At 40.3% G+C, this 16,892-nt stretch overlaps 1 protein-coding gene across 1 annotated transcript in view; it reads left to right on the top strand.

The window, feature by feature from the left end:
- LOC129248103 (voltage-dependent calcium channel subunit alpha-2/delta-3) overlaps positions 1-16,689 on the top strand; it is a 63,460-nt gene extending 46,771 nt beyond the window's left edge. The window contains exons 2-14 of the mRNA XM_054887537.1: positions 2,968-3,049; positions 3,126-3,492; positions 3,579-4,093; positions 4,154-4,513; positions 4,577-4,747; positions 6,974-7,051; positions 7,115-7,491; positions 7,552-7,703; positions 7,787-8,292; positions 12,003-12,245; positions 12,333-12,426; positions 12,496-12,917; positions 16,311-16,689. Coding sequence (XP_054743512.1) covers positions 2,968-3,049; positions 3,126-3,492; positions 3,579-4,093; positions 4,154-4,513; positions 4,577-4,747; positions 6,974-7,051; positions 7,115-7,491; positions 7,552-7,703; positions 7,787-8,292; positions 12,003-12,245; positions 12,333-12,426; positions 12,496-12,917; positions 16,311-16,418 — 3,475 coding nt within the window. The 3' untranslated portion in view covers positions 16,419-16,689. The remainder of the gene's footprint in view (positions 1-2,967; positions 3,050-3,125; positions 3,493-3,578; positions 4,094-4,153; positions 4,514-4,576; positions 4,748-6,973; positions 7,052-7,114; positions 7,492-7,551; positions 7,704-7,786; positions 8,293-12,002; positions 12,246-12,332; positions 12,427-12,495; positions 12,918-16,310) is intronic.
- Positions 16,690-16,892: the final 203 nt, after the last annotated feature.

Here is a 16,892-nt window from a genome sequence, read left to right as displayed (position 1 = left end):
CACCATATAGCATCACGAGGATGGCACTTGACTGGAACCCGCAAGGGAGCAGAGGTCACGGTCGATAAAAAAACACTTGGAGAAGGTCGATGCTGCGCGAACTAGCAGATGCCGACATCTCATGAGACAGTGCAAAAAGAACAGCACAGAATCGTGTAAGATGGAAGAGTCTTGTCGAGGCCCTATGCTCCCGAGAGGAGTGAACAAGGAAAAAAAAAAACAAAAACAAATATTTTAATAAATAAATAAATAAACTTAAAGAAATGCATTTTTAGATTACATCATCTTCAGCGATGAAAAACATTCAAATTACGGATGGACGTTACTACTGGAACGACCTACTTAAAGAGCAGCGAATAATGTCAAAACGAGCCCAAGTAGAATGATCTGTGGTGGAGTGGGCAGCTTTAATAAACTAATCCAGGCCGAAAATTTATTTTTTGTCTCGCAAAATGTGTGCTCTGTCCGATAAAGACATACTATTTGAGTACTTTCTTCCATTTATAATACTTTCCGAAGATTTCTGAAGCATACTGCAGCAAGACAACACGCCTACAAAAAGTTGTTCAAGACAATGGCTTGCCAGTTTTATAATGGCCAGCCTTAGGTCAAGATTTGAGCTCTAGCAAGAAACTTCTGAGCAATTCTGACAAGAACAGTTTACGTACCAGAAAAGACGTCCATTGAAAATAACGAGATTTTTAAGGGGTTAGGGGTAGTAAGAGACCCGAAGAAATTATGATTTTCAATAATTTTTTTTGATAGTTAATTGCTTTATTTTACAAAAATAAAAACATAGTATTAATATTATATATCGCGTTTCGGCCTGACTTCAGCAAATTTTCAAAAACAGAATTAATAATTGTTAAAGTTATCGCTGTTTGTGTGGAGCCCGTTTCCTCAGAAATCCCTTGCGGTGATCATCACAAATCCTTGCAGATTCATCTAAAATCAATCGGACAAGAGAAATTAGTTTTATTTATAGAAAATCTTGTGCCTTATCAAAGCTTTTTTTTTAAATTAACAATATGGCGGCCTCACGAAAAATTTTTGAGATTTTCGAGAAAAAAACTGACAATTAATTGTTTAAAAATAATCGAAATTTTTGAAAAAAAAATTCTTCGATCAGGCACGATTTTTTTATGTTTTTCAAAAACAGTATAAATTTCAGTGGCCACCAGTTCAAAAAGCATAGTTTTGAGAAAAACGCATTTAAAGTTTTATGGAGAGTTATACGAATTACTTAATTGCTTACACTGTGTCATCTTTTCCTAATAGTTTGTGCTATGAGTGCGACATCTGGTGATGCCCTTAATGCCATTCTGCAACCTCTAGATCTTCAAATTCGAAGGGAAGCAATGAAGGCGGCGTACAGGCTCAAGTTAAACGGAGTCTGGGGAAATGAAGAATGCACTGGCCTTTGTCAGATATACCACCTGTTGACGGAGCGGTGCACACTGTTCTCGATGCCAGTGGACAATCGGTTGCCTTTCATTAGCTTCGGTAGGAAGTATGATGTTTTGATACCAGATAGAGATCAATGGTTAAGTCCAGAGAACCTATTAACGGGATATCAGCACTTTCTACACCGACGGATCCAAAAGCAGTGATGGAAGCGGATCTGGATGGTACTTAGACGAAGGCACTAAGTACTCCTATGCCACAGGGCAGATGGCCACGGTATTCCTTATGGAAGTCTATGCCATCTTGAATGTGGCGTACTGGCTAATTGAGAAAAAGTGGCGGGGCAACAGTATTGGAATTTGTAGTGACAGTCAAGCTGCACTGAAAGCCTTTGCTAACCCACGCTGCTCTTCGAAGTTAGTCGGTGAATGTAAGACAAACCCGAACAGTGTTGCAAAACACAACAAAGTTAGTCTTACTTGGGTGCCTGGGCATTGTGATATTACAGCGAACGAGTTAATTGACTAACTGGCTAATGAAGGCTCTGCAAGTATGCCACTAGGCCAGAACCATTTCTAGCTGTCAATTCCGCATCGATTCAACTATGGATTGACGACTTCATGAAGTCTACCCATAGAGGTCGTTGGTGTAAGTTGAACTCGTGCAGGGTAGCCAAGTGCTTTGTGAAAAAACCAAACAGGAAAACAGCGACCTTTCTCCTAAAACTCAGCAGAAAGGACCTGAGAGTACAGGTGGGTGTAATCACAGAGCACAACGCCTGTGGTCAGCATATGGCCGCCAATGGGCCCGTCGACGGCCCGACATGCCTATCCTGTGTTGAGGATGACGACACTGCAGACCATTTTTTCTGTAGCTGTCCTGCATATTCCAGAATCAGACTTAGGATATTGCGTTGCGATATACTGAGTATGGATAAACTTCATACTCTTCCTTTTCCGGATCTCTTAAAATTCATCAATGAATCTAAGAGATTTGGGGAAGAGTGACCTCAAACTAATTTATCCGTTTTTACCATCTACCTTTTATCTTTCCTATCGCTATTCTTTCTACTGAAATCTATCCGGGTGTAGTACAATGGTCTGCTGACTAAGTGCTTATCTGTCACTTTCACACGTGCAGCATCCAGCTACTTGCTCTCGAACGCTCCGGAGCGCCGAGCGCACTTTGTTAATTGTTGAATCACTCGAAAAGTATTTGTCGGCTTCACTTCAAATTTTCACACAATATTTCTAAGATATTATACTTTAAGAAAATGCAAAAATAAAATTTTAAATTCGGTCTACCTCTAACCCCTTAAAGAACATATCGCCATATCGCGCATAGGTATAAAATAAATTCGTATGTCTCTGCCTTCTAATCATATTTAGGCCATAATTTGCTTGTCAGATTTCGCTTATCTGCTACCCGTTGGTTTTTTGATCGATTCATAAAACAGGACAGCCTAGTACCTTGTATATTATCTTCTTAACTTACTCGGCTTCTCAATACATTTTTAGTGATATCTTCTCTTAATTGAATGTCTTCTTTCTTGCTTTCTTCCAGCATTGGCAAATGGGCGATGCAATTTGGCGATGAATTGTGGGAATTAGCGCAACGTATGACCAAATCGCAAGAGATTAAGGCCGTAAATACATGAAAATATTTGTTGAGAGAAATGTGCAAGTACATTGATTTGTTTTTTTTTTTTTATTTCCCTAAAGAAATACAAAGAATACAATGCTCGCGTGGAATTGAAAAATGGCACCGAACTCATCAAATCCATCACAGTGAACGTGGGGCGCATGTTTTCGCGTAAAATGGATGCGGTACGTTGCATTCAACAGAAAGCCGAGGCGGTCAACGAAGAATTTGAATTTAATTATACAAACGCAGTGGAAACGTTCAAGTACTACTCAAGCAAATTCTCGATGTTCGAGGGCAAAATAGCAGAGAATTTGCCGAAAGAGATTGAGATTCCTTCCTGGAAGTATTTGAATTTCACGCTAAATCCGGATACGCACTTTTATAATATATCTGTAGATACAGAGCATAGTTCCGTCCATGTACCGTCTAACATATATGATGGCCGTAAGTATAAGAAAAGGAGTGCAGACATTTCCTTAATTGTTTAACTGTCTAACGCTACTTTCATATGTTGCTATTTACACGCGTAGTCTACGAGGTGCTCAAGACAATTATGTGGTCTGAGATTCTGGATGAGGTCTTTCGGCAAAACTATCAATCAGATCCCGCATTGTCGTGGCAATATTTCGGTTCCGATACTGGCATACTTCGGCATTATCCCGGCTTACAATGGCAAAGTCTTAGCAACAGTGAGGATGCCGACACCTATGATTGCCGCAAACGTTCGTGGTATATTGAAACGGCCACCTGTTCCAAGGATATTGTTATACTATTGGACAATTCTGGTTCGATGAGCGGTTTCCGCAACCATGTTGCCAAATTCACTATACGCAGTATTTTGGACACTTTCTCGAATAATGATTTTTTTACGATCTACAACTACTCCGCCACGGTATCTGATATAATACCATGTTTCGAAGGTGCGCTGGTACAGGCGACACCAGAGAACATCAACGTATTTAATGATGCCATAGAGAAGATACGCCCCGAAGGCTATGCGAATCTATCGCTGGCTTATGAGAAAGCCTTCCAGCTATTGCAAAAGGTAATGAAAGTTAAAGTAAAACAAAGCATGTCAAGTAACTCATTCACTTTCTAAATGCAGTACTATATCCGACGTCGCTGCAACGAAACTTCCACTTGTAATCAGGCTATCATGGTCGTCACCGATGGCGTCGCTGGTAATACCACCGAAATTTTCGAAAAATACAATTGGGGTAATGGCGAGAATGGCACCATGAATATGAACATACGAATTTTTACCTATTTGCTGGGGAAGGAGGTGACCAAAGTGCGTGAGATACAATGGATGGCCTGCCTAAATCGCGGCTACTATTCGCACGTACAAACATTGGATGAGGTGCATGAGGAAGTGCTGAAGTATGTTGATGTTATAGCCACGCCGCTAGTGCTGCAAAATGAAGAACACCCACCGACATGGACGCATTCTTTTACAGATCGAACGGTAGGGTAGCGGTTTTGGTGCACAAAATAAAAGTTGCCTATACCTGTTTCTCTTGAATTGCAGTACGAGCCACGTGAAAACGACACTGGTACACGTCTAATGATCGCCGTGGGCGTGCCTGCCTTCGATCGTTCCTACCGCAAAGAAAACTCTACGAAACGTGCACGTCTACTCGGGGTGGCAGGTACGGATGTGCCGGTGGAGGATATCGATAAACTGACGCTGCCTTACAAGGTGCATAAATGTATATTTGCTTGTCTTTTTAACCCTCCGTTGGAGACCTTTTTTAAAACCTTCGGTTGGGCACCCGCGTCCCTCCTTTTTTTCGTCCTGTTCGAGCATCCTTTTTAAATGGTTATATCCATATATCTGTCTGGAAGTTCACGTCTCGCTATAAAAGAAATATATTAAATTCACGAAAGGCCAGACCTGGGTGCCCAATAGAGGGTTAAGGCACTTTCCGATTTCGTATGATGATTAGAGTCTTCGAAGAAGCTTTAGCTCCACTTTTAAGAGCTTTAGGTTGAGTTAGATGGTGACCAGAAAAGATTTCCCCAGCTCCTCTACTAAGTTTTCTTAAACTTTTTTCTTCTTTTAATGGTAATTAGTCCTTCTAGAGAGGCTACTTCTACTGGCCCAATTCTTGAGGAAGTGAAATTTGAAGCGCATTCTTCCAACACAAGAACTTGTGAACAGGTAGAATCTATCTTTATCTGCATAACTCTTACAGTAAAACCTCGTAGTAGAGCAACTAAAACAGTGTAATTTTAAATGCAGCAGTCACATCATTTCTAAGTTATCCGTAGCTCCAAAGAAAGTAGAGGAAATAAGAGATCACTCTGATTAAGCTCGTTTTCGCCTCGTCCTCTTGTAAAAAGGTTTCCCATCGTTATTCTGGCTTCGAAAATGGGTCTGTTAAGCTTTTTTCTCATTGAAAAAGCGAAGTAGGGGATTTATACAGTAGTCTTATGCTAGTTTCACTGGTTAGCTTGCAGCACTCTAATCCGGTAATTCTCCTAAAGTGAATAAATAGAAGACTAACTATGCTTCTTAGTGTGCTTTATATAACAATCCTGGGTTTTCAAGCTACTCGCTGTGAACTGGATGGGTTTTATGGTACCTCTCTAGAAAGTTGAAGATGTCGTCTTTGGATCGAGCGCTCTGAGAGACAGGTAATCCATATCTTCAAACTGACTCGGCTACCTGGTACACAGATGATTCGAAGCTAGTGGATGGAAAAACTGATGCATGTGTCTTTGAGCTGAACTTTAAAATATCTATACCGTTGGGCGGTTATCCCACAGTATTTCAAATGGCGATCCATAAGATAGAAATTTGTAGGATAGAATGCCCTCGAAGTGCATTTGTATTTTGTCAAACAGCCAGGCAATCTTGTGGGCACTGCAGTCTCACGTAATAATAAAACTAAGCTCGTTGAGAAATGCTTCACTGCTACCTAAATGTTGGGTTGGGTACCAGGAAGAAGAAGGTTAAGCGATAACGAACAAGTAGACTGCCTAGTGAAATTTGGCACTACATCAAAATTCCATTAACCAGAAGCCTTTCACGGGCTCACCAAAGCCTACAAGCACAGATTGTATACGATGTTGGATGTGAAGTCTAGAATAGAAGTTGTAGAGATGAGGAAGAGGAAGCAGTTGAGCACTACCTTTGCAATTGTCCAGCGCTAGCTTCAAACATAGCAGGTTTTCTAGGGAAATATTTTTTCAATTCTCTTACGCAACTGTCGAGCGTGGGAATGGGACCAACCCTGCGCTTCATAAGGGCCTCAAAATGGTACCACGTAGAAAAATAAATGAAATTCCCGTGCTGCACAATGGTATCACAACGGATCTGCAGGGTCTAAGAGAGTTCGTTGTACAAACCGATTACCACCATAACTTAACCTAACCTAGGTTTCCAACTCTGGATAGAGAGAACTCTCTCTGGTTATTATATGGGGCATTGCTGTCTTCGATATCAATTCAAGAAATTGGGATTAGAAGAATGAAACGTTTCTCGCTTTTACGAGCTGTGAGTTGAAACACCAGACCACATCCTATTCGAATCTGCAACTCTCGCAAGGCGAGGTCTCACTCACCTAAGTGGTGTGACACTGGATGCATTGGTAGCATAGAAAGAAAAGCCGAAGAAGCGCTGAAATTCATTAGAATCCTTCAGCAATAGGCTTGCGGTCAAGCTCAATAGACCACATCAGAGGTCGTCGAGCAGTATGGCCCAAGGAAACCAACTAACAGAGACCTCCATTTGTAGAAAACTACTAAAATACAGGCTATACAATTTGAGGAGAGGCTTAGCCCTAACTCACCATGGTTGTACAGGCCAAAACATTGTAGTTCTTATCGCAAAAATAAATCTTACAGCGTTTCTGGGAAAGGGCATGACCAATCAACAAACTAATTCATTAGCTCGTGCATATATTTGTTACTTCATTTGCAGTTGGGCGTAAATGGCTATTCATTTGTGGTCTCCAACAATGGTTACATGCTACTACATCCAGACTTGCGTCCGATTTCCGTGAGTTACAACAAACCACTGCTTGTTCGAAACAAAGATCACCAAATTTCTCATCCTCTTTAGAAATCCGGAGAACTCAATCCCAATTACAACAGCATAGATTTCACAGAAGTGGAACATCTTTACGAAGACTTGCAGCCACGTGAACCGGGCGAGTCCATACTTCAACTACGTAACGCCATGGTGCAATATGAATCTGGCGAATTCAAAGACATAAGCGTTAAGTTTCATTACGATAATATGCGTCGAGTATCCGAGGAGAAGCAGGACTACTTTTTTGCGCCTCTACCGAATACACCATTTTCGCTGGGTATTGTGTTACCTAGTGAGTATGGCAAAACATGGATTAAGGTGGGCGAGGAGGTGTTGAAGAACAAGCACATGAAGGTGAATATTTCGGACTATTTTGTGGGTGAAAACTGGAAGGTACATCCCGGTTGGTAGGTTGCGCTGCAAACAAATTAGTGCCGGCATTTCTAAACTTGCGTTCTTCTTCGTAGGGTTTTTTGCAAATACCATTACCTAGAAGGACATGAATTCAAAACACCTGAAGAAGAGTTACGTCACTTTCTTGCCAAGATGATGCAAGACGATTGGAAGTGGTCTGAGCAGTATGAGGAGGACGACTCAGATCATGATGACAACGATGAGAGTAAGTAACTTGAATTGCGCAATTAAAATTCATGCACATAACCCAATTAACATTTTACCCTTCCGCTTACTTTATTTTTCTAGTAAATTGTGGCCGCATCACACTCGACGATGATGCCTACTATTGCAACAAGGAGCTGGTGCACCTGCTCATCTTCGACGCCAAAGTTACAAATTCCAGTTATGGCCAATGGAAATTCGCCAACAACGAGGAGCGCAATTTGATCGAGAGTTTTGGCGCCACACTACGCTTTGTCGCCACGATGAGCGGCTTGACTCGTTGGCAGTTTATTTACGGTGAGGTGGAAGTGGAAAATGATCGAGAATTCGGTGATTACCATACAACAGCCATTGATGAGACTTGGTACAAGAGCGCGATATTGCAACATCATCAAGAGCGCACCGAAAGTTTTGTTTACATGGTGAAGCATGCCAGTGATCCGGCTGAGGATAGCGAATTGATGGTGACCGCTTCGCATGCTATATTTCCACGTGATGGTGGTAAGGAGGCGCCCGCTTGTGTGGTCGGTTTTCAGTTCTCCCATGCGCGAATGATGGACCGTTTCTTCAATATAACTTCAGTAGATAATGTGAGTTGGATAGAGGAATTTTTATTTAGGCAATTAGCTGATAAGTAAGCAAATTTAGAAAATATTGGGTATGGGAATAAGTTTCCGTCCTGAAGGTGCATATGTAAGGTCTCGATCGCAGTAGTTGACATTCGTTTGAAACGTAAAGGTCATTTTTTTGCTACCGAAAAAACAGCGTTTGCGGAAAGTCATACTTTATTATTACCTTTTAAAGAAAAGTGCAGCCGAAACGTGTCGTATATTGATCAATATCTACGCTCCATCAAATTCAACTTTTAAAGAGTGGTTTCGACGCTTCGAAAGTGGCATTTCGACGTGAGTGATAAGATCGCGAAGGAGCACTGAAAAAATTGGAAGATACTCAACTAGAACGATTATTGGATGAAGACGCATGTCGAACCCTTGATGATATGTCTAAAGAGTTGGATGTTGACAGATCAACCATCGGTAAACGTTTGCACGCGATGAGGATGGTCCAAAAAGCAGGTAACTGGGAGCCACATCAATTGAAGGAGAGGGATATCGAGAGACGTTTGGTGATGTGAGAGATGCTTCTTGAACGGCAGAAAAGAAAAGGTTTCCGGCATCGCATCTTCACTGGCAATGAAAATGGTTAGCCCTAGGCATCGAAAATGTCGGAGCCTGCCAAGTGAACCAGGTCCATCGACCGCAAAGAAAAAGATTCATGCTTCAAAGACTATGTTATGCATCTGGTGAGATCAGAAACGTGTAATCTATTAACAACTCCTTAAACCATCTGAAACCATCACTGACAATCGTTACCAACTGCAACTAATGCCTTTGAATCAAGCGGCCGCAATGGGACGGTAGATCAGACAAACTGATTTTGCTGCATGACAACGCCAGGCCACATGTTGCTAAATCGGTCCAGAAATATTTAGAGGGACTTAATTGGGAAATCTTCCCCCACCCGCCGCATTCCCAAGACATTGCACCTTCAGATTAACATCTGTTCCAATCAATGCAGTCAGCCCTTATTGGAGAGCGATTCATTTCTTACGAGAACATCGCAAACTGGTTCTATGAATTGATCAAGTCAAAAGAACTCGAATTTTTCGACAGTGGAATCCGTACGCTACCTAAAAGATGGAGTAAATGGAACAATATATGGGAGATTATTTAACAGTAAAGATGCAACAGCTGATCATTTAGAACAAGTATTAAAAAAAGAGGCAAAAATCTCAACACCCGTGAAATCGTAGGTGTTCACACATAGTGTTCTTGGTCATCTCCTGCTCTTGGATCTTTATACTACCATGTACATATAGTAGTTGCGTCAATGAGACTTAGGAAGTCTTAGAGTTGCCGTAGATTTCTAGCGAATTTCCCTATAGTTTTCTGCCAAAGGGTAAAATAAATATTTTTGTATGTTATTGTGGTACAGTAGCCGAGCCAATTTTCAACATCAGTAAAGATAGTTGTAGAACGTCTATCAACAGTCCGGTCTACGTTTACGGAACGATCCTTATTTATATTCGATCAAAGAGTGTCGCTCCTGCAGCAATTCTGTTGGAATCTTTATAAAAAACACAGAGTAAAGGAGTAGTGCAGTCAAATACCTGCCAGTTTTAAGAAATGTTGCTCAGTATTTTCAAATAACCAAATTTAAAGTTCCGCCAAGGCTGACTTGCATTCAATCTGGGTGCATTACTGTCAACCCAAAATTTGCCTTAGAAACCCAAGAAAAGTAGGGTGGTGGTGGAGGTGTTGTCTGAGTAACTTTGCTTTAGTCGAACCAGCTTTATTTGTCTATTTTCTTTTCTGCAATTTCTTTCAAGTGAGCCATCGATAATTTCTGCAGCGAACTATATCGTAAAGCCCGCATACATAGATAGTGAAACTGTTTCCTTCTTAATTCCTCCTGATTCTTCTTGATTACAGCTTCCACATCTATCGTTGTTCGGCCAACCCATCTTCGTGGCATTGTCTCCCAAAAACCAATGGCCGGTTATTGTTGAAGTAATTCTGAATATGTCTTCTCGTGGCTTTCTTAACAACTCATCAGTCACTTTAACTTTACCTTGGAAAGCGGATAAAAATCGCACGATATAAGACCCGACCCGCAAGGTATATTGCGCGCAGGGCTGAGCACTTTAAGTAAGTGGTCAAACACAAACTATGGCACGTTGAGGCTTCCGGGACAGGTGGACTATACAGTCCCGCCTATACTTGCCATTACAACGTTCATGACCCTCCTACCCTCGAGGGAAGAGTGGGAACGGGACGAGGTAAGACAGGGCGAGTTCATCCATATATACACAGATGGCTCAAAGCTCGAGTGCAGGGTGGGCGGAGGTGTATATTCCGAGCATCTGGGGATCTCCTTCAGTTTTCGGCTTCCCGACTACTGTAGTGTCTTTCAGGCTGAACTGATAGCAATAATGAAAGCCGTGTACAGTGTGATTCGATACACGGAGAGGATATTACTGATAGCCAGGCGGCTATAAAATCCCTCACAAAGCAGTCGACAACCTCCAAGGTAGCCATAAAATACCACGCATCTCTTAACGAGATGGCTGAGTCATTTCACCTAATGATAACATGGGTTCCTGGCCATTGTGACATTGAGGGGAACTGCAGAGCCGATGAACTAGCGAAAATCGGTATCAAATTGGCTGATGAGTACATAGACAATGATATAGGTATAGCCTGTATGCAAACATATAAACTACGTATCCTCGAAGAAACTGTAAGAGTAGCGAATGAAAGATGGCGGAATGAAGCTACTTGCAAAATCGCCCGACAGCTATGGCCGACTCTCAATGCTAAACGCACGGAACTTCTACTAAGAAGAGATAAGCACAGGCTGAACACACTGATTTCAGTTATTACGGGGCACTGCCTAATCGGTAGGCACGCCCAGAGAATGGGTGTAGTTTCCCAAGCGGCATCTCAATGGGCCATGAGCCTGAGTGTATCCCACAGAGGACAACCGCTGCAACCTAACCTAATGGCTTAAGCTACACTGATTTTTTTAAGAAGCGAGAGGCAAGGTAATCGAAAGAGAAGGTTTACGCTAAGCAGCTAGTGGTCTCTTGTATTGGTGCATGCGTCCAATTACACTGTGGAACAAATTCAGGTTAGCAAAAATTAGGTCCATTCTGAGAGTGGCGGGTGAAAATAGAGGCGAAATTAGAAGACCCGTATCGCGCCGTTTTTTATGTTAGTTCGAATTTTTTTTTAATCGGCCTTCGAAGTTCGAAATCGGAGCCGATTTTCGGTATATTGTTTCATAAGTACCACAAAAATTTTCGAAATCAATTTTTCCAAAAATTGTAATTGTTTCACAGGTCTCTAGCAATAATTTGGATTTTACAGATTGAAAAAATATCAATTAGTCGACGAGTTATAGCCAAAAAACCATATAAACAATTTTGCTCCGATTTCGAACTTCGAAGGCCGATTAAAAAAAAATTCGAACTAACATAAAAAAACGGCGCGATACGGGTCTTCTAATTTCGCCTCTATTTTCACCCGCCACTCTCAGAATGGACCTAATTTTTGCTAACCTGAATTTGTTCCACAGTGTTATCTTATTATCTAGTAGCCTCACTGGAAAGTATATACTTTTAATACAATGGGCTTTTTAGCCTGAGTGTTTTAGGAGCCACCAAATCTCCTGGTGCTTCTTGGCTCGACCTTTTCAAATTCATATATTTTTCTATATTTTTATGCATACTTTTTTTCAGTGCCATGGCTGCATAAAGACCTGTTTGAGCGATGAAATCGAGTGCTACGTCATAGACAATAATGCGTACATTGTGATCGCGCAAAACGTCAATCATACTGGCAAATTTTTTGGCGAATATCAAGGCGATGTTATGCAAGCAATGGTGGATAAGAACTTTTTCCAAGCCATTAATGTTTACGATTATCAAGCACTGTGCCGCGAGGATATGGACGATTCCAGTGATGCGCAATCGCTTTTGCATGTAAGTAAAAGATAAAAAAACGTGAATATTTTGAAACAAGCTTGCAGACAATAATTAATATACTTGTATTTTAAATTTATTTAACAGCCAATTAGACTATTTAGCTTGGGCTGGCGTTGGTTGGTAGCACAGCTCTTCTGGCAGTATGCGCGCATCAAATGGTGGGTAGATGCAGCACCATGTAAGTATCTACGTATCTATGTAAGTGGCGTCTTCTAAGCTCTAGCGTTTTCTATTGCTTTTTTTGTAGTCTTGGAGTACTCCGATGAAATCGACGATGATTATGAAGCCGTCCCTGATGCATTTTCGCGTCAGCCGCAGAAACCCAAAGATATCAGCGATGATGGCAAATTGTTATTTGAGAAGAAGAAACCCGAACCGGTGTATACACCTTGCGATACGGGTTCAACACTTTACGTTTTGCAGCCGAATTCACTCGAGGATATAAACGACTATATAAAAGTGCCATATTCACGTCCGTTTTATTTAAAGAAAATACCGAACACCAATCTTTTGTTGGTGGTGGTAAATGTTTTGATGCCATCGAAAGGTATACGCCTGAGCACAGAGCCGCAACGTCTAGAATATGCTAAGGAATTTCCATGCTACAAATTTAATATGAGCTTTTACGAGCGAAGGCGTTTAGAGGAATGCTTTACGCAGCACCCAGAGGTGAGTTGCTTTTGAAGAGTTACGTTTTTGTTTTTTTTTTGCCTCAGAAACTTATTGGACTTGACACAGTGAGCGTCAACCATGTTAAGGTTTGGCTAAAATGGCGTTAAAAGTGAAAACACAGTTTCATTACTATTCAACTGGGGGTCAACAAATTGTTTGAATTATTCTTGTTTCTGAGAAATTATTGAACTACTCGTATAGTTTTTTTCGGTCTTTAATTTAATATTCGTTCTCGTTTTTTTCTTCCTTTTTTTTTTAATTTGATTTTTCGAAAAAAAAATCCTTAAAATTTCAAACGTTTTAATCGGAACTTAAAAAAAAAACTTTGGATTCGCAGTTTTAATTTTCTTTAGACTTTATATTTTGAAATGGCACACAAATCTCGTTGTTTTTTTGATCATTTTTTTTCTGGCGGTGTTGCCTATTTTCTCCATATGAAAAAAAATTTCGTGCATTTGTTATCTGGAGAAAATCTGCAACATAGCCCAGTTTTAATTGTATTTAGGTTTTAGTATAATGAAGTGCAAATTTGAAGTGGCTCAAAATGCAGGTTGTTTTTTTGATAATCTTTTTTCTGGCCGTGTTGCCTATTTTCTCCATATGAAAAAAAAATTTCGTGCATTTGTTATCTGGAGAAAATCTGCAACATAGCAGAGCTTTAATTGTATTTCGATTTTAGTTTAATAAAATGCAAGTTTGAAGTGACTCTCAATTCTCGTTGATTTTTGATAATTTATTTCCTACGGCGTTGTTGCCTATTTTCTCCATATGAAAAAAAATGTCATGCATTCTTTATCTGGAAAAAATCTATAACGTGGCGAAGGAAAAAATTCAGCAAAAATCAATAAGAATTTTTAACTGCTTCAAACTTGCGCTTTACGAGTACAAGGTGAAGTCCAAAATAAACAAGACTGAGCTAAAATAGAAACGACAGGAGTTTTGTTCTGATAACTTCGAGTTTATTTATTCAAAATAGTGCCATTTCACCTCGATACACTATTTTGCACCATCTAAATGCTGTTCGAAAAAGTGTTTCAAGTCATTGACCGGAATGTCCTTCAGGATGTCGGTGTAAGCCTTTTGGATGGCCTGTACGGACGCAAAACGTTTTCCTTTCATGAAAGTTTCCGAATAGGTAGAAGTCACAGGTAGCCATACCAGGTTAAAATGCGATTTCTAGTCAAAATATCAGTCACAAGAGTGGATCGATGAGATGGTGCATTATCATGCAATAAGCGCCAGCTTCCTGCTTCGCGGTATTCAGGGCGAATTCGACGAATGCGACGCAACATACGCTTCAAACCACCAAGATAGAAAAATGCATTGAAGGTTTGGCCCATTGGCACGAACTTCTTGTGAACAATCCTCTTGGAATTGTAAAAGCAAATGAACATCGACTTGGTTGTTGACTTCTCCAAACGCGATTTTTTGGGTGGTGACTCGTCTGGGCTTTCCATTCGGCACTTTGACGCTTAGTTTCAGGTTCATGTTGGAAACACCACGTTTCATCACCAGTTACAATGAAAGTTGTGAAGGAAGTTCTCGTCTTTTCTCGCCTCTTTAATGAGATTTCTCGAATGTTAAATTCTGAGCAATTTTTGGTCCTCGATTAACTTGTGCGGAATGAAACGTGTATAGACCGTTCGAAACCCCAAATGATCAGTTAAAATGCGATAAATCGATGTTTTGGAGATATTCAACCCGATTCCATGAATTTCAACAATGATTTCCACTCATTTTTGATAATTTTACGAACAATTTCGATGGAGTTTTCGGTGATTACTGATTTTGGGCGGCCCGTATGTTCATTGTCATTTATGTCCTCACAACCATTTCTGAAACGTGTAAACCACTCATGAACTCTGGCACGACATAGACAATCGTACCCATAAACTTTTTTCCTCATTTCAAATGTTTCGGTAAACGTTTTACCGATTTTAAAACAAAATTTGATATTAGCTCTTTGTTCGAAACTCGTTTTTGTACCGATGATACAAACATACTGACACTTTAGACGCAATAACTTCGCTTCCACTGAACCAAATGTCACCAAGGTATCAGTGGAAGTCAGCTAGAGATGTAACTTCCAATGCACTAACTCAATAAAAAGATGGCGCCATCAAAAATATTTGTATGATACCAGACTGGTTTGTTTTGGATATCACCTTGTATTGTGGTAGAATTAAATGGGTAGAAAAACTGTATACCCAAAAATTTGCTAAAATTCTGAATAAAAAGTTTGAATTTTTTATGGAAATCGGATGAATATATAAAAGTTTTGCATAAACTTTGAAACTTGGATTTATGTGGTTTTTGTTATACAACGAAATATATTTTCATAAAAAAAATTTTTAAAATTAATTTGTAAAAAATCTAGTCAAATCATATCAATATAAGGTTATCCAATTACAGGGTGTGATTGAAAAGTAATGAGCCTTCCCGCGCGGAGCGTCTGCGAAGCGATCAAGCGAATCGGCTGGTGGGGTAAAATGATCGTTGGACCTTCTCCTTCCACTAGAAACCGGTCCCAGTTCGCTGGCAACAGCGGTGCAGTCAACATCGTTCCGCGCTTGAAAGCTGTTTTAAAAGTGTGTTAGGATTTTGCAGTGGCGAAAATGCAGCGATCGTTGGAGCAACGTTACTCGATCGAATTTTGCGTAAAGCTAAACAAACGAGTACCATTGGGCTACTCAAGGAGGCTTACGGGGACCAATCTCTGTCCAGTGCCCAGGTAAAACGGTGGCACAAGTCGTTCAAGGAAGGTCGGGAGGCGCATGTCGAAATCCAAAGTCAAAACCATGCTGATCATCTTTTTCGACACTCGAGGCATCGTCCATAAGGAGTTTTTACCTCCGGAAGCACTGTAAACGCGGCATTTTACAAAGAAGTGCTCCTTCGGCTGAAAAACCGCGTCACCCGGGTTCGGCCCGACCTCGTCAACAATTGGACGACACCGCTTTCCTCTGCACCTTTGCATTGGCCAAGATGGGGCCAGTCCAAACCTGTCCCCTCCGGACTTCTTCTTGTTCCCGCGCCTCAAAAGAAAGCTCCATCGAGGCGATCCAAAAAACTGTGGCAGCCGAATTGAACGCGATTCCGGCGGATGAGTTTAAAAAATGTTTCCTCCAGTGGAAGGACCGCTACTAGCGGTGTATTGACGCTCAAGGGTCCTATTTTGAAAAATATTAGTTGTATAAGCCAAAAGATTTAATAAAACTGCTTAAAAAAAATAAGGCTTATTACTTTTCAATCAAACCCTGTACACTGGAGCTCCAGGAATTTATGATGATGGATTACTAATGACCGCTATTGAAAATATTTTTTCACTTCCAATAAAATTTCTAAAAATCAAATTTTACTCAAATACCTTTTTTTACCGTTTTTTTTCAGGAGGAAAAATATACATATTGCGGCGACGCGGCAGCCCTGCGTTTGGACATTGTAAATTTATTGATAACCATATTTATATTTTTAATAACGCGCTATTTACGCACTTAAATGTTTGTAAAAAGTTTTTTTTTAACTATCGAACGAGGGTATGTATGTAAATACAATTTTTTAAAGAGCTCTAGCTGCAATAACTAAGAAACACCCTAAACACGAAAAATTGTAAAATTATGTCACAAATAATTCAGCACAATCCTCTTTACTGTATTGACTATAAATGCTCCTAGCGTTCTCTCTTATGTGAAATACCATGTAGACTTAAACGGAAACGCCAAAAATTACTGAACAAAATAATTGAAAAGAAAAACTTAAGACAAAAACCAAGCAACAACAAATGTCTAGCAAAAGTGGCTAAACTTTTTTTTTTAACTTTATACACTTGTCTTGTACTTATGTATTGTATGTATGAATGTAGGACTAAATATTTGAAACCGAAGTTAACTTCATCTTCTGCTTTCCGACGATAATCAAGTTTTTAACAGACATCAACTTTTTTAAACAATCATTTTCGAAACCCACACACAC

This window comes from Anastrepha obliqua, chromosome 5, assembly GCF_027943255.1.
Source record: "Anastrepha obliqua isolate idAnaObli1 chromosome 5, idAnaObli1_1.0, whole genome shotgun sequence".
NCBI classification, from domain to species: domain Eukaryota; kingdom Metazoa; phylum Arthropoda; class Insecta; order Diptera; family Tephritidae; genus Anastrepha; species Anastrepha obliqua.
The sequence above is the reverse complement of the archived record's forward strand: the minus strand, read 5'-3'. Positions and strand labels throughout refer to the sequence as shown.